At 41.3% G+C, this 22,893-nt stretch overlaps 1 protein-coding gene across 2 annotated transcripts in view; it reads right to left on the bottom strand.

Annotated features, from left to right (window-relative positions):
- Positions 1–22,893, bottom strand: part of CLIC5 (chloride intracellular channel 5) — an 84,750-nt gene that overhangs the window by 22,590 nt on the left and 39,267 nt on the right. For both annotated transcript variants that reach the window (XM_065835810.2, XM_065835811.2), the window contains exons 2-4: positions 7,283–7,392; positions 6,826–6,951; positions 5,375–5,481 (exon numbers count right to left, since the gene is read on the bottom strand). In XM_065835810.2, the coding sequence (XP_065691882.2) occupies positions 5,375–5,481; positions 6,826–6,951; positions 7,283–7,392 (343 nt within the window). The remainder of the gene's footprint in view (positions 1–5,374; positions 5,482–6,825; positions 6,952–7,282; positions 7,393–22,893) is intronic.

Genomic DNA, 22,893 nt, shown 5'->3' with positions numbered 1-22,893 from the left:
ATGTAAGTTAATGATTTAAATGCGCTTTTATTTTTGGCTTCTTGATGTAAATCCAAACCAGACAAGTGGAGTCCTCTGGTCAGACGGCTGGAAATTCCTCTGCATGAAATCACGTTGGTGGTCTCCCGGCTCAGCGCCTTCTGAAGAGCCGTACAGTGAAATATCCTCCCATACCACTAATGAATGCGGCCACCCACACTGGAGCGGGTGCCCCCTAAGAACTCAATTCAAGAACAACTTTTTAAACTCATAAATGAAATCAAAGGGCTCATTCTATGAACCAAAGAACCTACAATTTTAGGTGGGACAGTTAATGGGTGGTTACTATTGGTTGTCACCTTGCTTTGCAGTATACAGTCTCACAAGAAAAAATAATAAGCAGGATACAAAATATGTACACAGCATTCCAATTAATTAAATTTCATCCTCCTCCAATGAATACATAAATTGTCACTATGCTAGTTACTGTACAGAGCTTCAGTGACTGGCTCAGCATGAACCAAGGGAACCAAAGTAAACTCAGAAGATCTTGGTTTACTTTCCTTTGTTTAGACAAGATCTCCTTCTAGATATTAAACAATCACTAAGCAACCAAAACCTCTCAAATTGGCCATGAAAACCTGAGCAAGAGCATCCAGGAAACAATTTTTAAAACTACTGCCACTTATAGAATCATAGAATGTCCTGAGTTGGAAAGGCCCACAAGGATCATTGAGTCCAACTCCTGTCCCTGCACAGGACAACCCCACAGTTCACACCGTGTGTCTGAGGACGTTGTCCAGTCTCTTCTTGAACACTGTCAGGCTTGGGGCCGTGACACCTCCCTGGGGAGCCTGTTCCAGTGTCCAGCACCCTCTGGGTGAAGAACCTTTTCCTCATGTCCAACCAGAACCTCCCCTGGCACATCTTCCTGACATTCCCTCGGGTCCTGTCACTGGTCACCAGAGAGAAGAGCTCAGTGCTTGTCCCTCCTCCTCCCCTTGTGAGGAAGCTGTGGCTGCCATGAGCTCTCCCCTCAGTCTCCTCCAAGCTTAACAAACTCAACTTGCCCAAGGATTCCTGTTCTTGTGTGAATGAGGACTTGCCATCCCAAGTACCAGCAGTGAAGCCTGGTGGCAATGGCTGCAGGACTCAATAACCCAGTTGTGCCATCGAACAGAGGCACAGATCCAATCCTGCGATGAGGAGATGGCTCCTTCAGAGAGGCCTGTGATAAAATTATCGAGTGGCATGGGGGGTGGAAGGAATCAAGCCCGTTGTAATTGAACTGACTTGAAATAATAAATGCACACACTTTCTTTAAACACAGCTTGCCACATCCTGAGAATCTGGAATCAATTCCTTCCCTTTCAAGAAGCTTAAAAGTGGTGGGACTTTGATATGGCATGAGCATGTTTGCTTCTGGGCTTACAGCCCTCGCCAGCCCGTTCCAAACCTTTCAACATTTTTATATTATAAGACAGAAAAGTTACAAAAACAAAGATGGAAAAAAAGCATCAGAAATTCAGGGAACTATTAAATCAGGGCAGCCTGGCTGCCAAATACCTTCGGTAAGTAAATGAATCACGATCAATAACATATTGCCATACATACTTCCAGAAGGTTATCACCTGCTCCTATGCCAGGCATAAAACATAATGGCATGTGGCTAATGAAGTACTGCACAAATCCAGAAAAATAAAACAAGTACTATTTTTCTCTGTAATGTTAAAGCACGCGTTTCACTTCAAAGTGATTTTAACTCATACAGGAAAAAACAATTTTTCCATGAATTTTTTTTCAAAATCGATAGGTTACTATGAAACACTTATTTTTTGACAATGTTGCATTTTAAGAAGAAACTGTCTTGATACAAGGAAGCCTATTTTGTTAAGCGGATGTTTCAGCCCTGATTGTAAAGCTTCTTGCTTTATATATTCACATATTTGCCAGCAGAGGGTATCACAATCTTAGAAACAAACAGACATTCATATCATTGTGTCTATTCATTTACATGCAAGATTCAGACACACACTAAACCAGGAAATTATATATCTTGTTTTCTTCAGTAACTTTTGCACTGACAGAAAAAAACAATAATCATTTAGCTACTTAAAAGCTACAGATTCGGTTATCAGTGTCTTCTCATTGCCTCTCACAGGACAGAAATTTTGCAATGATATAACCAAGTGATGGCATCACTTGAAGTCTGAAATTGTTGCATTACCCTGACTGTAAACCCTCCTGGGAGGAACACCAGCTCGGGCTTATCTTCGGCGTCCATTAGGTTCTCATTAATTCTCACATCCAGTATCCTCATACTGCATAAACATCATTAGTTATCCCAGCCACTTCATGCCACTTTTCCATGAAGATATAATAGCCACAGTGGGAGCTCATGTTACACAGACCACACGATCTCTGCTAAACCAGTATGCTACAAAGAATGATCATATATAATTGCACCTAATCCACATTCTCGCAGCCAGAGATAGGCTGATGCTACAAATTCCCAGACTGGTATCCCACGCGTTAATGAATTAACCTCCCTCACCTCAAGTTAATAGGACATAATTTAAACAACTTGATGTTCGGTGGTTTAGTTTAGTTGGTATTCAGCACTCCCCTATTCACAACCAAAAGAAATTTAAAATTATTGTTTATATACTGGTCTGGATTCTCCATTCTACTTTTGATTTATTAACAAGTCATTTTCTATTTGTGTATTTTGATCATGTGAAACTGGTGTCACTGGTATGGCTTTCCAGATCAACCCAAGCACTTGGGTCAGCTGCAGCTAGGAGCTGATATGGAGGATGACTATGAGACATGTGCTACCTTTATCTGAGAGCTGAGGTGCAAAGGAACCATTTAAGATATCCACGAGCAGCTAATCTCTCTTTTTTTCGGATCTTGCCTGCTCATATGGAGATAAGGGAAAGGACATTCTCCTACATAATTATATTTTATGTTTATAAAATGCCTTTTATAATTACAGAATTATATACAACTACTTCTGCTGTTATACAGGAAAGATAAAACATCAGAACCGGGTGTAAAATGACATGTATGGGATCAAGGCCAGAGCACCAGTCCCTTTTTGATTGATATTGCAACTCGTAAAAGTACCATCAAAAAAGAAGTAAGTTCTGTAGGAAATATGTATACAGTGGGGCTGTCCTTTCTTTTTTCCACAATTTTTCCACTGCTCAAGTGATCTATCACAACTAACTTCATATTAACTCATTATATGCCATACAAATTAACCTTCAGAATAACTGCTGTAGCTTAGATGAACAGGATAGGAAAGTGAGTACAGTGTCCCTGGGATAAGGGAGAAGCTATTTTTGCTTAACCCTTCAAAACTGAAAGTTGATTTGCTGAAATTGAGCTCTATTTCTCCCTCAGTATAAGTCTGCCCTGACAGTCCCAAGGACTCTGAGGTCCTCGGGTACTTTATTCCCCTGATAGAAAGAACATGTAGGTACTACTTACACTCTGCTCGTCTCTGCTTTATTCTCCTTGCATTGCAGTACTCCAGCTGTAAAAAATTAAGCTAAAAGCTTTTCTCTACTTCAAAGAGGAAAGCTGAGTATGTTGGGAGATTGCAACATGTCTGGATATCACAGGAGCATGAATCAGCTAATGAAACCGAGCGAGGATGTTTGCAGGGAACAAAGCTTGTTTCTCTCCTGCAGCTTAACACCTCTCTTCTCTGTAACCTTGGTGTGCTCAGCTGCCATTAAGAAGTATTTTCCTTTTAATTTCAAGAGTATCTAAAGCAAGAGTTTGCTAGGCAGGACCAAGGAAAGCTCTCAATCACACAGCAGCTAGTAAAAATGGAGAAACCTGGTCATGAGCGCATTGCAGGGTTCGATTCTTTGTCTCACAGTAGCAGGTATCACACCTTGAACTCCATCTCTGGCTATAGCCAGCTGCAGACACCTCTAGGACAGCCCTTTATTACTGGATGGATCTTCCATCCCTTATGAGTCTGGGGATTTGCATACTGCAGAGTCACTGAGAAGCAACACATTGGGATTATGCACGTGGACATACACCTATGGCTGTTTTACAGCACAAGGGGCAGCACTGCTGAATTTAAGATTTACAGTTGTGGAGCAGACTGTAAAAATTCCTCGTAAATGGCCAAGATGTTTTATTTTCACTCTAACATCACTTTAGTCTAACTCTTAATTTATCTTCCTTTTACAACTTCCTACAGAGGTTAGCTGAGCATCCCATTAGCATTAGACAAAAAAAATAACTTCTTAACATCCCTGAGAAGTGAAGCACTATAATTATTTCCTCCTGTTAACAACGCAAAAATATTACAGAGCAGATTGCTATCTGACATAAATCATCATTTACCCATTTTCATCTCATGGGTCAGCCCCAGGCAATGAAACATAATCACAGAGATGAAATCTGTGGCAGAGCTGAAACCTGAAATAATCTAGTCTTCTCTGAATGATATCATATAAGCGTGTGGTGTTTAACACGCCTTAAGTGTCTATCTGTGAAAGTAGTGATATAAGGTAAGATGTACATCAGTGAGCGACTGCAAATATTCTACCAGATCCTCTCGAGGGATATGGCAGTGTAAATCCATTACATTTCATGGAGCAACAGGCGCTTAGACTAGCTGAAGTCTCGCCTCTCTGAGGGGAAAGGAATGTGGAAAAGAAAAGCAGTTTCATTACAAAGTCAGTGTAGGATGCATATAAATACACCTGGCTTCCAGTTTCAGGGAAGGGGTATTTCTTTTGGCACAAAAACATGTGCGGGAAATTCTGGAGTTTACAGAGTGCAATTACATTTCTTAAAGCCACTTCTTTTAGTTAATTACTTTATGTTGAATATCTTGATATAACTCAGTTTATATGAACAAATTAGAGCATAATGTAATCATAAGATAAGTGGGTCAAGAGTCTGATGGCCACACCTAACAAATTGTGAAGGGTCAGGGCATGGGTTGCCCCCACCCAGTCATTCACTGCTAATTTTTAAGTGCTAGCATGGGTTTGGGTCCAGTCAATTCACGCTCCTCTAACTAATGGTTGAATAGAGGAGGTAGCACAGGCCACCAGTCACTTCCAGTAAGCAATGTGGGATCTTGTTCTGGTGAGGGCTGTATGGCCAGAAACCACATCATGGCAGTTGGTAAAGGGGCTACTGAATGCTCTGTAGTCTGTTTTATTTACAAGTATAAATGTAGTTTGAACTGACTGTGGACATGTGAATTGAGTCCACTGAATCTACCATCTCAAATTGATCAGCAACAGTATCTGATGCCATATGAACAGAGTTTACAACAAAATGATGGGAAAATGGCAAGTTATTCCAATTCCAAGTACACAAACTCCCTGGCATGTTTGGTAATCGTCCTACTCACCAGCATTATCCTGTTGTTTGGTATTTTTGATGTATGCAGAAAATTTGGAGAAGATATCGATTCCAGCAGTGTTTGATTCCCGGTGCTTAGCAGCCAGCTTTGGGTACCTGAAAAGGGCAAAGCAGCACAGAGAGTAACGTCTTGTTACCAGCAACATAGTGATGATTAGAAATACAATTTACAAGAAGAAAGAAAAAAACCCTGTATGAGGAACTGCAATTAACGTTGTCATTTATCTCAAAACAACAGCTTGGCAAGTCCCTCTTAATAATACCTGTGTCTGTCAAGGCAGGCGTTTGGATAGTTACACAAGGATGGTTTCATGACAAAGGTAATTGTGCTGGTGCTTTATGTGATCACAATCCAAGATACAGTGCCCTTTAATCAGAAGGAACCATAAATTTCCAGAAAGGTGCAGGGCAGTCTGGCAGGCAGCTCTCTCTATTATGAATGGCAGTCATGTCTAATTCTCTACACCGAAAATGTACTCCAGGATGTAATAGCAAGGCATTTTAGTATTACCCAGGCGAAGGAACATAAAATTTTCAGTCTCTGAATTGTTTTTTATAGACATCTGGTGCAAAGGAATATATTGATTTGAGAGACCAACACAAGCTGACAACTCCTACTGATTTCTGTGGTCTTGGACCAGAGTTTAGAAAGTTTAAATATCTGATCTCTTGCCTCAGGACTGGCTGATTCAGTTGGAGGTAAAAGACTCCATAAGGAACTGAGCCAATTTTCATTGATTCATAGATTTTAAAGTCCAAAACAAAACACAAGCCAACATTTTTTTCCCCATTATCCTCGTATTAAGGCCAAAATGTTTGACTAACTAAGGCATATCTGGTGAATCCAAGCCTGTCCTTGGTAGTTAGTTCCAAGGGTTAATCATCCATACTGAAAAAATATCTGTGTCTTGTTTCTAATCCAAATTAGTTTGGTTGTAACTTCCAGTCATGGGCTTTTGTCATTTCTTTACTACAATAATTAGCACTTCTCTGCCTCCGGAGCCTCTCGTACTCTGTAATCAGTTCCCCTTCCAACCTTTCTAATACACCATACAGGTCGGAAACTTCCAGTTTTGTGCTGTAAAATGCTTTTCCTGGCACAGACATTTTGCGTGACAATTCTTGGCATCTATTCAAAGTTATTTTTAGCTTTGTAAAATGTGGACACCAGACCCCTACACAATTTTTCTAGTATTGGTCTCCTTAATTCTGCATACAAGGGCATCATGAAATGTGTACAGAGAAAACATTCTGCAGTTATTAGTCATACAAGTAACCTTCACACATGGAAGTCATCTCACTGAAGCCAGCAAATTTCATAAATAAATATTACTCCTGTAAGTAAAGATTGTAGGAAGCAGCGCTTTTTAGGAACTCCTCTTAGAACATCTTTCATTCCTAGGAAATGGAATATTGACTGAAAAAATCCCAAGTTCTTACTTTGGAGGTGCGAGAGTCTCTTCCAAGAATTCCTCAATCTTGTTAACATCTGTCTTGACTTCTCCATTAAAGGTCAAGAAAGGTGGGTGGGTCCCAGGAGCCAGATTGTGTAGGTCAGCCGGCTTTCTGTAGAGAGAGAAGAAGTCAGGAAATCACAAACCTTTATGTTCAGGTAGTTGCACGGATATTTATAGTTCCTACAAAATCAGTTCTTCCTTTTTTTTTTTAATGTAGTTTGTGGTTAGAAGACTTTGAAACTACCTCAAGCACCCTGTTTAATATCAAAACATTCCACAACTGAAAAAATTAAACAAGCCCAAATCTGAATCCCAACTATTTTATTATGCACCACTGACTCTCTAGGCTAGACAGAAACCTGATTGAACCTGGTGGGGCCTTTCTATAGGGAAAACACTGGATCATATCACTACTTTCAAACAAACCGAGCAATCGTTACCTTTTCAGGTCAACAGTGGTGACGTTGAACACAACTCCTTTGAGCCACAGGATCATGAAGAGTCGCTGGGAGAATGGGCAGTTCCCAATGCTCTCTCCATCAATACCGGCCTGAGGGATGGGGAGAGAGGAAAATAGATTTCAGACGTGTTAGTCACTCACCTCCCTCAGGGTGAGAAATTGGATGTTGAAAGAAAAACAGCCAGTACAAAAATAGCTGACGGTGCCTGTTATTTAATATAATTTATTATCAACACAAGAATGGAGTTAGTCCAGGATTCAGCCTTCATCAGGAGCTTGAGAAAGCAATCTGGTGTCTCTCCTGAGGGCAGCTCTGGGTAAAGGAGATGTGTCCATTGCTGATGGCAAGCAACATCTAGCAGACCCTATATTCTTTCAATTACTCTGACCCCCACAGGACTGCCTGCTTCATGGACATGCTATAAAATCCAGGACAGGTTTTCTGCTCTATTTAAATCTGTGGACTGCAGCTCAAGAGCTGCTTCACTGTTTTACTACCCAAAATGTGGAATTTCAGGTCTAGATTTAAACCCAAGCACATCGCACAGTCACTCGTTCTTGTTCACATCCAGTAAAGCAAGAGACTCAGACAAAAACAACCAAATCCAGACGGAAATCTCCATCTGAATCCTTCCAAAGTTCAAGGCAGATTTCAGCCACCACATTCAGGCTGTTCCTATCTCTAGTACCTAATGAGTTGCTTACAACCCACTGCAAACCAATAGAAAACTGCTAGTGTTAGCATGGAGGAAACAGTCTGTTTTTTTCTCTAAAAATTTATGGTCCTTAGCCATGTAAATTCTGACTTTGAGCCATAGAGGGATACAAATAACACTAGCTGAACCGAGCCAAAGCTGCATCCAAGGACAACATCCTTCTACAATAATTATGTTTGTGGCCAAAGCTTTCAGGACGATAATGGTTTTGATAGATTTCCATTTTAATTTGTGGTACCATTGTGTTTAAAAGATTCTTATAATCCTGGTGAAGCAACCAACCTTCCGTTGTTGACCCACATGGGTTGCATAACTGTATTTTATGCACACAGTGTGTGCCTGAAGACGGCTGATGAAAGAGCTAAACAAACACATGCCCTTTTCCTTTGGAGAAAATATTATATTACTTTGTTTGCTCTCATAAATTTTATCTTATTAATATTCAAGCCACGAGGTAGCATTTCTGTGTCTTAAAGAAGGAATCACTTCTAATTATTGCAGTTCTATGAGACATTCACAGCACAAGTAGGAACATTTTGAGATGTGTCCAGTTGCTACACATTCAGGCCTTGCTTGTGAAATGTTTAGCTGAAAGATTTTCTGGTAGGCGTCACAAATCTTGCTTGTGTCTTGAACTCAGCCTTTGATGATTCGGGGTTTAAAAACAAATTCCAGATTCTCCATCAACCAAAATATGGAGAGAGTAAGAATTCAAATCTTGGAGACAGTTTAGGGCTATGTAAAGAGTTTTTTCTGGGTTCAGATTTGGTTTCAAGCACTCGGACTCTAGAAGCATTTGGATATGGAGGGACAGTTTGACTGCACTTTTACCTGAAATCATGCATCTGCAATATTCCTGCCACATGGCATACGCAAGAACCACCAAACAGTGTGGGTGAAAGAGCGGTATGGCACAAGAAGGAGCAAGAGAAGATGCATTTTCCCATCTGCATGAGCTGTGAGCATCCAAGTTTTGCAAAATTTTATTAAATAGTTAGGTCTGTTCTGCAAATTTCATGGCAAACCAGTGACAATATTACCATGGGAATATGAGGCACCACTGCATCACATGCAATAATTACTGAGAAGTCATATTTATTGTTTTAGCTTTGGCTTATTAAACCATTGCCAAGAACTTTTAACTTCTTACCCTTCCTGAAAAGAAGCAAATGCTACAGGAGAAAATAGTGGTAGAACAGCAAATTTTCCCTTGGTATTTTCACCATCTCGATGATAACCATACCTTTCAGAAAAGAGCTGGCTAATGCAGTCTACAAACTACATATTACAAACCTAAAATTCAAAGAAAAACAGATCAATGACTGAATTAGAGGGCAAAAGCTCGCAGACAGAAGGGCTGATTATCTGAGTTTTCCTGGATTTATTTTGGCTTATAAATCCATTGAATCTGATTCACTGTTCACCTGAATCCCTTTCAAAGTGAGTGCAAATCCCTGATTTGCCAAGTCCTATAAATACCTTGCGAGCAGAGGGCTCTCGTCTCACAACAACATGCAAAGTTCCAGCTCTCCCGCAGGTCTCCATCCTGCATGGAGACAACCTCCTGCCTGTCCTCACCACCCTCTTCTTGTGCTGCAAGTACCAGTTTCACCTTTCTCAGGAAAGACACTCAGGGAGACCATTTCACCGGTCTCTCTAATTATATATTCTCATACAAAGGTTAAGGGTCACTCCGATCTGCATCTTTTTACACGTTTTCCATCCTGCAAGGCAATGGTGAAAACCTCTCTCAAGACCACAGACGATTACTGGGGGAACAAAGCAGATGAATGGCAACAAAGACACAGAAATGATGGGTCGTGTGAGGCTAAGGGATGAAGCAGTCATTTGGGACAAGAGAAAGATGCAGAGTCTGGAATAAATAAGATTAATTTAGACATCAAAAATAAAATTAATTGTGAAGGTCAAATGAGGCCTCCAACAGCCCCAGATGGTCAAAATAACTTCCCAACACTTCCAAAAGAGTGGGAAACATTAATTGCTAGAGACACACTGGTAAAAGACAGAGGAAATTCCAGAAATGAAAGATAAACTAAAGAAAAAAGTCGGGTATGATCTCTGTTCAAAGCTCCTGGATCTGGAAGCCAGGCTCATGATTTGGGTGGAGTCTGACTCATGGGTTTTGATCTCATGTGACTGGCATAGCTGAAAACGCTGCCACAAATCAGAAGGCAAAGTGGTGACAGAGGAGGGAGCAGAATCAAAATCCCCCCAGCAACACAATTTACCCACCTATTTTTCTGCAGAAATTATAGGTCAAGCTCTGTCAGTTTTATGAATCCTTCCTCATTGCTTCTCACAACAGTCAGTAATTCAGCATTCAGCACTCAGAAAGAGCAAAACCTTAGTAGGTAATAACTTCAAAGGCTGATCAGAATGTCTCAAGATCCCTTGTGAAGTCTGTTCACTACCAGGAGGAAATGAGGAAGAACAGAGAACTTCCCAAGCTTAGTCACTTTTAGATTCAAAGAAAAACAGTTTGCTTAAAGCACCCTGGTAGTGCCTAAATACAAGCCTATTATGTATCTGTCCGAGGTCAAGGGCTCAGAAATGAAGGAATTAAATAATACCTTCGTCAAGATCAAGAACTCAAAGAGCGGACGGAAAGAAAAGAACAAATAATTGGCAAGCTGAAGAAACACCATTTATCCCTGCTGTTTTTCACAAATGAGCACAAAAGCTTCCCTGAAGCACAGCAAAATTGATCGACCACTTATAAAAAGGAGCAAGTGGATGATATATGCACTCTCTCTGCCAGTAACACTGGATTTTTCTGATTTAATGATTGCAATGAGGGATAGACGTGAGGCTTTGTGGGCAGTAGGATCAAGGAAAGAAGGGTTCTAAAGTGTACGCTCAATCTGCCAGCTTTCACTTTGACTGAATCTGATGAGTATCTGAATTTAGGTGGGATTAATGTGGACCCCGGCAGTAGAAAAGCCTGGAGCTTGCAGAGGTAGAACTTCTAGAAAATTGTTTTGCTCCATCTTGGAAACACCATGTTCTGCTCCCATTGCTTCACACAAGCTTATTTTTATTAGTTTACCTACTAAAAAAAGATGCTTTTCTGCTTAACTTCCAGCTGTTCAGGTACTTCACACCAATTCATTCAAGGTCCTGCCCTGGAACTCAGTATAACCACTTCAGGAAAGCCCATCATCATAGCAGTTGCTTGTGTCTGCCTGGGTAAGGACAACAATGAGCAAGAGGTTCTCCTTTATTATTTATAAGGTGCTCCTCCTTAAATACTTCAGCTATTTTTAATGAATTAATTGAAACTTAAAGATATTTGTGTGCACAAGTGGGGGACGTACTGACCCATCACCAAGGAACAAAATTAAGAGGGTTTCAGGGTGGGGAGAAAAAGACGTCCCCGTGATTTCATGAGCTTATGCCAAATATTTTCGTAAAGTATCAGTAGTATGAAGAGCCTCCAACCACTGCAGAGCACAACTGAATGATGCGAACAGGGAGCTCCTCTCAAGTTCAAGCTACTACTTTACTACAAATGCAATAACTGGAATAAATTTCCTCATTTGCTCCAAAAATACTCCAGCTGGTACATGCACAGTGACTGCAATGCACACAGAAAACTGTATATTATTTTAACTAACCTTAAGGGGGGAAAAAAAAACAAGGCTCATTTCCAGTTATTCCCAAAATATAGCAGCTTTAAAGAAATATACCATCATTAATAATGACTAAGCATCTAGCAGCACTGGAAAGAATTGCATATTGGAAAGCACTTATTTCCAGGAAAATAATATATATGTTTTTATTTATTTTCTTTCTCTTTTAATTATTCATTGCATCAAAGCATTCCTCACAATGGCCCAGTGCTCTCTTGGACTCGGTGGTAAACCAGGGCGATATTTTTGATGACACTAAAGGAAATTTCTTTTTCAAAAGCGTTGTAATAAGTTAGCAAAATCAGGCAGGCTAATTCACCTCAATGTTTCCCAGTGAGGATTAAAGAGGGATTTGATTTCATCATCCCTACGATCAAAATCTAGACTCACATTACACATGGTTACACCCTCCCTGGTTTAAGACTGGGAAAACGCCTGCATTTGACACTTACTCTCCTTACCCTCAGAACCCAAAGGGGAAGTGAAAATCCTATTCAAAATGCAGAGCAAGCCAAGAAATATCCTATTTATTGTGCCATTAAAGAAAAAAATCTGTCTTAGTAATTATACCACACACACAATAGCACAAATCTCCATTGTGGGGAAAAATCATTGGCTGCAACATGCGATCAGACATGCCAAGGTATTGCTTTTGTAAGAATCATTTTTTCCCAGTTTCTTGTCTCTTTGCTTTCAAAACTTGTCATCCAAATGTAAAAGCCAGTAAGCTGTTTGGAGTGCCACCAACGGAGAGGCAAGCAAAGTGAAGTGTATATTCATGGAGCAGCGCTGGTAGGTCTCAAGTAAGAAGTAAATCTTGTAGCACAAGTCCCGTGTATCGCAGGACATTGGTGTTGACTGTGGCTCCGGTTCAGGAAAGCATTTAAGCGTGTGCTGAAATACATCCCAGTTCAGAGGAAGTATATGCTTAACTTAAAGCGCGTTCTTAAGTCCTGACAATTTCAACGGGACTTAAGCACATACTTAAGTGCTTTCCTGAATGGGGGCCTATAACAACAGTAATAAATTTGCTGTGCAGCATTTTAACTTCATCCAAGATTTCCCTTTGCAAGGAGAAACTCTTTGCAGCAGCCTTCTGAGGGAGGGCAAGATAGAGCAGGAATATATTCCTAGGCACACACACATGGAAACGGACCATGTGCATATACGTCAAATAAAAATAGAGCATTTGCTAGAAAGACTGTCAGAGTAGTAACAAAATGAAAAAGGAAGTGGTGAAATTCTTTAGCCAGCTCCCCAAAAGCCAGCCAAAATGTTGTCCAAGTCTGGCGTACATACAGACATATATTATAGATGCATATAAGCTTAAGCCAGCCAATTTTAAGGAAACTGGCTTGTTACACTCGGTTCAAACTGGCGGAGCAGCATGCCAAGAGGGCTGAGGATCTCCAAGGAGCTGCTGTTGCACTTCTCAAATCTCCGCAAACTATGGGAGATATGCATTTGTACTCTTGAAACAGTCAGGATTTCCAGGAGGTGGAATTGCAGGTTGGAATCCCCATGGGCATCAGTAGTTAAGTCACGAAAAATATTTCCTTTAGGTTTGGAAAACCATGATTTTGCAACTTCTTATATTCATGTGAATGGCAGCATGGGCAGGAAGAGATTGGTCACATAGGTCAGCTTCTTCCTAATGATCCTTTCACGGTGACTTGGGAAGTTTATAGTTAAAGATCACTTGACCCAAGCTCATTCATGCATCTGGTTCTGCATGGAATAAATTTTGCTTTTTAATAAACTTTGCAATGCCTGAGAACTCCAATCAGTCATGTACAGTGAAATTTATTCATGCTATTCCATCGAAGAACTGAAGGCTCATGACTTGATGAACATCAACATAGTAGAAAAGCACAGACTGGTTTGACACCCTGACCAAGAAATTATTTTGTGCTCCTTTATATTTGTAGATATTGCATGTGTTCAACTTAATGAGAAATTGATAGTAAGTAATCAAAGGAAATAGGAACTATAGCGAAACTTTCTACACCAATATATATATAGTGATTCCTGAATTAAGGATGAGACTTTTTTGGGGTTGTTTTTTTTTTGGTTGGTTGGTTGGGTTTTTTTGAGGAAACTATGTTCCATCATGCTTTGCTGTGAGGAATCTCTGCATACCAAATCTAACTTTCAAATGGTGATCTGTAGGGGAAAAGCCCCTAGAAGAGTGAGAGTCATTAATTTACACCAGCAGTATCATAGAGACAAACCACATACAGCCCATCTTGGACTTATAAGCAGCTTTTTAATGTCAGCAAAATACTGGCTAAAGGTTGACATTTTTGAAGTGACTGGTGGACTTAGATCCTGTGAGACAACTGAAGGCAGATGACTTCTCCCAAGTATCAATTCTCCACATTTGGAAAATCAGGCCATGAGCCAACCAGAAGAAAAAGCTGTTTTAAAAAAAGTTCTGGTAAGAATTTTCTAGACCTGTGTTGGCAGCATCCCTTACTGTGAGCTTCTTGAGCAACTAGGCCAAAAAATGAAATCTCCATTGAAGCAACATTCTGTTGAGGAACACACCTGGAATATGACAAATACCTGGTGGAGAAGGGTAATGTCTTTGGACAAACCACCCAGGAAATACTCCTGGAGTCCTGGTGTTTGGCCACCCCACCACAGTCCAGCCAGAGGATGAGAAGGGTGGTGGGACCACAAGAAGTGCTAAGAGAACATGGTGCCACCACGCAGCTCAGCCAGGGCTCATAGGGCTCTTTTCAAAATTCCTGAGACTATTTCAGTTTCCCTCCCTGCCGAAAACCCACAGCTTCTCTTCAATAATGCTGTGAGAGTTTTAAAGTGTGTTTTTTAGACCTAGAGCAATTCTTCAAAACCCAAAATCGCTGTTCTCATCTCAGCCCTCATTAGCAGATTGTGCACAAACTTCTGTACATAGTGGCCTGGAAATATATGTTTATTTCCTGGCTTGACAGACAAAAATAATAATCTTTACATTTCTTCCTGAGCCTTTTCAAAGCTAACTGAGCAATTGTGCTCCCATCACTTACCAGTATCATGGCACAGGATCCTGTGTACACACATGGGCCACAGGTTCCAACCACAGCAAACAGCTTCTAAAAGCTTTGCTTTTGGGGGACCCATCTTCAGCAATTCATTGCAAATGAGAGTCCACAGAAACAAACAAAAACCAAAGAACTCAAGAAACTACATATATAAGCTTAACATATAGAAGGATATTGGAACGAATTATTGAACAGTAAGCTCACAAGCACATGTGGTGATGTGAAGTTGATAAGAAAAGAAAAAAAGGACTTATGAGGGGCAAATTACGTTAAATCAATAAAATGTTCTTCTTTGACAGGGTATCCAGCACAGTGGGTAGAAAGGAAGCAGCAGGTATTTGGAAGCTGACTTCCATAAGGTTTCCAACATATGCTCCAGATCGTATTTTCATCAACAAAGTAGGGAAACAGGACTTGTATGAAATCTCTGTAAAGTGTGGTTGAAAAAATACTTACGGAGTAGTAATAGTCAAGCTTTCTGTGAGTCCAGAAACACATAGCAAATAGAGGAACCATAAAGGAAAGACAGGCCAGCCAGGCGTGGTGGTGGAGTTGCTCTCTATGTGAGAGAGCAACTGCAATGTACTAAATTCTGCCCAGGAGCGGATGAGGAATGAGTTGAGAGTTATGGGTCAGGATCAAGGGACAGGCTGGCAGGGGTGATACGGTTGTAGGTGTCTGTTACAGGCCACCAGATCAGACTGAGGAAGTTGATGAGGCCTTCTATGCGCAGCTGAGAGTGGCCTCACAGTCACAGGCCCTGGTTGTTGTGGGTGATTTTAACTTCCCTGATGTTTGCTGGAAGGACCATTCAGCCAGCCAGCCACAGTCCAGGAGGTTCCTCCAGTGCATTGATGATAACTTCCTCATGCAGATGGTGGAGGAGCCGACCAGGAGAGGTGCACTGCTGGATCTCATCCTCACTAACAAAGAGGGTCTGGTCGAAGCAGTAAAGGTTGAGGGCTGCCTGGGTTGCAGTGACCACGAGATGGTGGAGTTCAGCATCTCGTGTGGCAGGAACAGAATAGCAAGTAGAATTGCAACCCTGGACTTTGGCAGGGCTAATTTCGGCCTTTTCAAGCAATTGCTGGGGGAAATCCCATGGGCAAGACTGCTTGAAGGAAAAGGGGCCCAAGAGAGCTGGATTGCATTCAGAGATTGCTTCTTCCATGCTCAGGATCAGAGCATCCCCACACGTAGGAAGTCGAGGAAGGGAGCCAGAAGGCCTGCGTGGTTGAACAGGGATCTGTTTGGTATGCTCAAGCAGAAGAGGCGAGTTTACAGGTCATGGAAGCAGGGACTGGCCACTTGGGAGGAATATAAGGCTGCTGTTAGAGGATGCAGGAAGGCAGCTAGGGTAGCCAAGGCCTCCTTAGAATTACAGCTGGCGAGAGGGCTCAAGGACAGCAAGAAGAACTTTTTCAAATACATAGCAGATAAAACTAATACCAGAGGCAATGTAGGCCCACTGATGAATGAGGTGGGTGCCCTGGTGGCAGAAGACACAGAGAAGGCAGAATTGCTGAATGCCTTCTTTGTCTCTGTCTACTCCGTTGGAGGCTGTCCTGGGGAGCCCTGTACCCCTGAGACCCCGGATGAAGCCAGGTCAATGGAGGAGTTTGCTTTAGTCGATGAGGACTGGGTTAGGGAACAATTAAATAGTCTGGACATCCATAAATCCATGGGTCCAGATGGGATGCATCCGCGGGTGCTGAGGGAGCTGGCTGAGGTCATTGCTAGACCGCTATCCATCATTTTTGCCAAGTCTTGGGAAACGGGAGAGGTGCCCGAGGATTGGAGGAAAGCAAATGTCACTCCAGTCTTTAAAAAGGGCAAGAAGGAGGACCCGGGTAATTATAGACCGGTCAGCCTCACCTCTGTCCCTGGGAAAGTAATGGAACAGCTTATCCTTGGTGTCATCTCAAGGCACATCAGGGATAAGAGGGTCATTAGGGGCAGTCAGCATGGCTTTGCCAAGGGTAAGTCATGCTTGACCAACCTCATAGCCTTTTATGAGAATGTAACAAGGTGGATGGATGATGGCAGAGCGGTGGATGTGGTCTACCTTGACTTCAGTAAAGCCTTTGACACAGTCCCTCACAGCATCCTCACAGCTAAATTGAGGAGGTGTGGTCTAGACAATAGAGTAGTGAGGTGGGTTGCAAACTGGCTTAAAGAGAGAAGCCAGAGAGTGGTGGTCAATGGTGCGGAGTCCAGTTGGAGGCCAGTATCTAGTGGAGTGCCTCAGGGGTCAGTACTGGGGCCAATATTATTCAATATATTCATTAATGATTTAGACAAGGGAATTGAGTGTACCATCAGCAAGTTTGCTGATGACACTAAGCTGGGAGGAGTGGCTGACACGCCAGAAGGCTGTGCTGCCATCCAGCGGGACCTGGACAGGCTGGAGAGTTGGGCGGGGGATAACCTGATGGAATTTAACAAGGGAAAGTGTAGAGTCCTGCATCTGGGCAGGAACAATCCCAAGTTCCAGTATAGGTTGGGGAATGACCTATTAGAGAGCAGTGTAGGGGAAAGGGACCTGGGGGTCCTGGTGGACAACAGGATGACCATGAGCCAGCACTGTGCCCTTGTGGCCAGGAAGGCCAATGGCATCCTTGGGTGTATTACAAGGGGGGTGGTCAGTAGATCGAGAGAGGTCCTCCTGCCCCTCTACTCCGCCCTGGTGAGACCCCATCTGGAATATTGTGTCCAGTTCTGGGCCCCTCAGTTCAAGAAGGACAGGGAACTGCTGGAGAGAGTCCAGCGCAGGGCAACAAAGATGATTAAGGGAGTGGAGCATCTCCCTTATGAAGAAAGGCTGAGGGAGCTGGGGCTCTTTAGTTTGGAGAAGAGGAGACTGAGGGGTGACCTTATTAATGTTTATAAATATATAAAGGGTGAGTGCCACGAGGATGGAGTCAGGCTCTTCTCAGTGGCAAACAATGATAGGACAAGGGGCAATGGGATCAAGCTGGAACACAAGAGGTTCCACTTAAATTTGAGAAAGAACTTCTTCTCAGTGAGGGTAACAGAGCACTGGAACAGGCTGCCCAGGGAGGTTGTGGAGTCTCCTTCCCTGGAGACATTCAAAGCCCGCCTGGACACCTTCCTGTGTAACCTCATCTGGGTGTTCCTGCTCCAGCAGGGGGATTGGACTGGATGATCTTTTGAGGTCCCTTCCAATCCCAAACATACTGTGATACTGTGATACTGTGATAAAGGCCTATGACAAGATGAGTCATATTTAATGTTCCCATTAGCAAAATGGAGGAAGGAATAGGCAGAACTCTACATAATTTCCTGACAGTAACAAGCTCTGTCAGAGGTTATTGGTATTTCCCAGGAGAGGGGTAGACTCCAAAGTGATGCTAAGAACTTGGAACAAATTGTCTGCAATCACTTAAATGGAATTTAGGAAAGTAAAACTCAAGGTATAAGATGTAAGAAGAATAAAATCTGATGTACAAATGCAGGATGGCAAATAGCTGGTGAAGCTCTGAGGATGACGTGAAAGAGGTTTTACATAAATCACAAACAACATGAATCACCAGGGTATGCGTCTACAAGCAACAGCAACAAGATAATACAATGTACATATGACATTCTACCACTACATAACAATCCTCAAGTATGTAGTAGACTGTTTTATGAAGAGGACGATGATTCATTGTTGTTCATGCCCACAGAACATAGAATTAGGTATTTTGCTTAATCTGCAAAAATAAGGCTTTAGGGGAAAAAATCCAGTGTAATTATAGGACTAATAAAAGACAAAGCAGGCTTTCTAAGGAGGTTGTGTAATCTGCATTAGTGGAAGCTTTGAAGAAATCAAAAGGAAAAAAAAGTTGGTAAAACTGGTCTTGATTTATTTCATCTTGCTGCAGAGCGGAGAGGGTGCATTGCATGTTTTCAAATCCTTTCTAACAGTATATATTCATAATTCTGACAACAAAGTTGTTGTTGCTGTCGGTGCTTGGTGGCACAGACTTGTGCTTTCCTCCAACCGGGCCAGGATAAAATCAGGTCCCAGTGAAATCAACGGGAATTTCACCTGTGACTTTGACAGGACCGGAACGTCACTCATAGGTTTAATGGCCAGAAGGGCCAATTATAATAATCTTTCCCGACTTTTTGAGTAATACAAACCATAGATTTCTCTCAGCCTGAAGCCAACATCTTGTGGTTGAACTAGAACATATGTTTTGAAAGGTTTTCAGGATAGACACATGCTAGACATAGAGTGGTAGTAAAATCCCCTCTAGTGGCATATTTTTGCATTGCAGGGTGAAGTCGACCACACACGTCAGTTTGCAGGATTTTGCTAAAAGAAGGTAACTTACCCTATTGCTTATATATGTGGGGGTATTTTCTATAAGTTGCATTGCTGTATGTGAGTTAGGTTGGTGGAAGGAACTTCGTGACAGGATTTGGGGGGTCAGAGGTACGCAGATAAACATCACAATTTCAGTAAACACCAATACTGATTCTCAAGCATCAGCTGCTGCTTGGTTATCCTGGCTGCATCGGTCTGTCTCATAGGAAGAGGTAAGGATGTTGGACAAGAAAGCCACAAATCCTCTTTTAAGACTGATGAAGTTATCACACAACATACGCAGACTGGATGGTTTTTCATGCTGTGCAAACACAGAATGCAGCTCCTATGTTTCAGAAGCCTATTCCTACAGGGTCATATTCTGGTTTTGGCCTTTTATTGCTATAGCTATTAATGGTCATACAGTCAATATTCATACAAAATAGTCCCACTAATGAAAAATATTCCACTGATTTCAGTGAGAGCAGACATATTTTGGATTCACTAGTTTCTTTCTAATAAGTGATGAAAACCACAAATGCTTTTATGGGCTCTGGAGAAGAATCTGGGAACTAATCTGTTTTAGCTGTTCACCAGGCACCAATTATAATGGTTTCAAATATTGGTGATTCTATACCTTGAAAACTGATTAGATACGTAAACGATACATTCCCTCAGGAAAGCTGCAGAAAATAAAATGAGAGATTGTCAAAAGGTGTCACAGAAATGCAAACTATAGTCAAATTATTCCTGTTTCTAGTAGAGATCAGGTGCAAATAAAGGAGTTGTTTCTCTGAAGCAAGCTCTATATAGAGCTCCAGTTCCCATTACAGTACCAGAATCCCACATGTAGTTTTTCTTGTAAAAATTAAATCTGTGCACATCTGGAATTTTAATGTCCGCTAAAAATCTCTGAGCCAGGGATGGTAATCTGGTTGTCCAGCATATTCCGCAAACGTTGATGAATTGCAGCCAAATTTCCGTGTCTCTGAGCAGCATATCAGACTAACAAATAATAACAGCAGCCAGGTGCTGAAAGTTAATGCTGAACCTGAAATCAGATCCTGGGCTGAATTATTTATTGAAATTCCACTACTTTATTTGCAGTATTAGAAGAGAGAGTCACTTGCAGGCACTGAAAATAAAGGTCTGAATGGGGGGGGTTGTCACTGATAAGGGCATTTAACGCCACATCAAGTGACCCCAGCGCAGGCCATAATCTGCCCTCTACGGCCTCGTTTTGTATCTCATTTATCATCACACAAATCGACTGATTTAAGATGAAAGAGTGATCAGTACCTCTCAGGAATTATCCTGCAATAGGCAGGACTTGGTCTTTCTATCTCCTTTTTGCATCTCCAAAGGTGCAGAGGGTGGGAGAGAAGCTTCATCCGGAGATGCAATGAATGTTTATGACTTCCACTGAAAGCAGATCAAGTTGCCTTGCAAAGGAGCAGCACATGCCAGGCTCAAATTAGTCTTTAGTTTGATGTTTTCATCTCAATATGACTTCCAATGTAACCCACGATACCTTCACTAAATTCATTATTTATTGATACAATATTACCAGCATTTGGACTAAGCCTTACTGCCATGAGAATAAAAATGCAATATAAACAAATTTTCTGGTTCCCAGTTACTCACAGACAAATCATTACAGAGTTTAGGGGATATTTTTTTCACTTCTAGTATTTTCTTGCCTGCCAAAACTGTTGTATTTGTTCATCTGATGATTTACACAGATATACAGGCAAATTTAGCCATTAAAGGGGGTGCTACCAGGTTGTCCTTTCTGCTAGCCAAAGAACAGGAATGTGACTCTCTCTGAATATTTCATTAAACAAGAAACAGAGAGCAAGTTCTGGGTTCGTAAATGTAAATACCTACAATGAAAACAAGAGTCTCAAGATGTACACACGAACAGCAAGCAAACATGCCTTGTGACTCACCTAAAAGCAAAACAATTTGTGTTTTCAATATAAAATGCTCAAGAAAAAGAGCAGTAATGCTTTCCAAAAGCTACTGAGAAATTTTGAATAGTGTGCACACTAGTACAAGTACAATTGACAAGTATTTTACAGTACAGACTTCTGAAACTAATGTATGACAAATGTTGTATATAGAAAAAAACCAGTTATACCCATGAGTGGAGTTTGGGTCAGATTTCCTCCTGTGCTTTACTTGTGCTTGTGCTCCAGACCTAGATTTCATTCTAGATGCATTCAACAGAGATGCCATGCTACCAATCTACAATCTTTCTAGTCTTCTACAGCACTTCTATGTATTTTATATTTAAAGTTTTATATTTTGTATTTGATATAAAATATTACAACATTTATATCTTATGTTTCTTTTATATTTACATTTCTTACATATCGTATTTTTATATTACACATGTGTATTATATTATTTATTTTATATTTACAGCTTGTTGTGCAACCTGTTAACAGGCATGGTTAATCTGTTTCCAAGTAGGGTTAATCACATATAATTCATACCTTACCACTTTGTGGTGCTGTCCTCTTAGGTGAGCAATTGGGTCTAACCCTCATATCTAGAAAATCTCACCCTGCTTCACTTAATAAGTTTCTCAGAGAGCTTTTTGCTTTCTCCTCTGCTCCTGCTCTGTCCGGACAGGAGAAGGCAGTATTTCCATTTTGTAGGTTGTCAGCCATCTGCAGAATGGCGTTTGAACTCCACACACCAAGCACCCACTAAGAAAAATTTATTGGAACACCTCAGTTAATAAAGTAATTGAGAAAACAGCATTTGGCAAGAGAAATTCTGACAATTATATATACATTTGCATAAAGCTGGGTCAAATTCCCTCAAGTACCTGAACAAGCTCTGAATAATTAGCTATTTTTTCCTGTTTATTTACAGTTCTCTCTGAACCAGAGATTTTCTTTTATTATTGTGAAGTATCAAGCATGCGGGTGGGTCTTGAAAAATAACAAATATAGACAAATCCTATACATTCACACTTCAAATGAGCACCCAGCCAACAGTCAACACAAAAACTCTCTGACTGATAGCAGGGCACAACGTGATTACTACAAACTGCACTCGCGTTCAAAGGTCGTGGATATGTCTTTAACTAAATTTACATAGATATTTAAATAAGCAAATTAAAATAAATAGAATATTAAAATAAAATTTGAATAAATTATTAAATTAAAAGAATAAGCCCAGTAAAATCCTTGGTGCCCAGCCTGGCTGAGTTGCCCAGGATCTAATAATAAAAAGCCCCTCCTGCCCATGGCAGCTGCAGCAAAGTGCTGCCACATGTGAAGATGGGGTGAGGAACAGTGGCCAAGGTCGATGAAGAGAGGTGTGTCCTTCCCCTGGAAAATAACATCGATGTTTCAAGGTTCATCTCTTTGTCAAGGGAGTGGAACAGCTCTTCCTCTAAGTTCCCCTCCCAGTCACATCCTTCCCAGGCTCTCCAAGGTTGCACTTGAAGCTGTCTACCATCAGCACTTTAAAAATGTATTGTTATCCTTGCAGAATTATCTCTTTGGAGATAAATATCAAACCATCAGGCAGAGGTCCTGCCCAGCCCAGGAAAAGGGTTATGTGTCCTGTAGATGCATATCAAAGGGTGCTGGTGTCAGCATCCCAGAATGGCCCGGTAGATACTTCCCAACCTGAAACCAGTCTTCTCACATGTGTGTTCAACTTCCTTTATTACAGATTGAATAGTGAGAAATACGACTTACTGGGTGTGGAGAGAAATAAGTACTTGGAGATGAGCTAAACCCCAAAAGATCATATTTGTCCACTTTGAGGTGATCCCCATGACTCTGTCTTGGAGCAGGGAGAGAGCTTAATGCAGGGAAGCAATAAATCAAGTTTGAACCTCA

Source organism: Patagioenas fasciata, chromosome 3 (assembly GCF_037038585.1).
Source record: "Patagioenas fasciata isolate bPatFas1 chromosome 3, bPatFas1.hap1, whole genome shotgun sequence".
Lineage (NCBI taxonomy): Eukaryota > Metazoa > Chordata > Aves > Columbiformes > Columbidae > Patagioenas > Patagioenas fasciata.
This window is presented reverse-complemented; position numbering and strand designations above follow the sequence as displayed.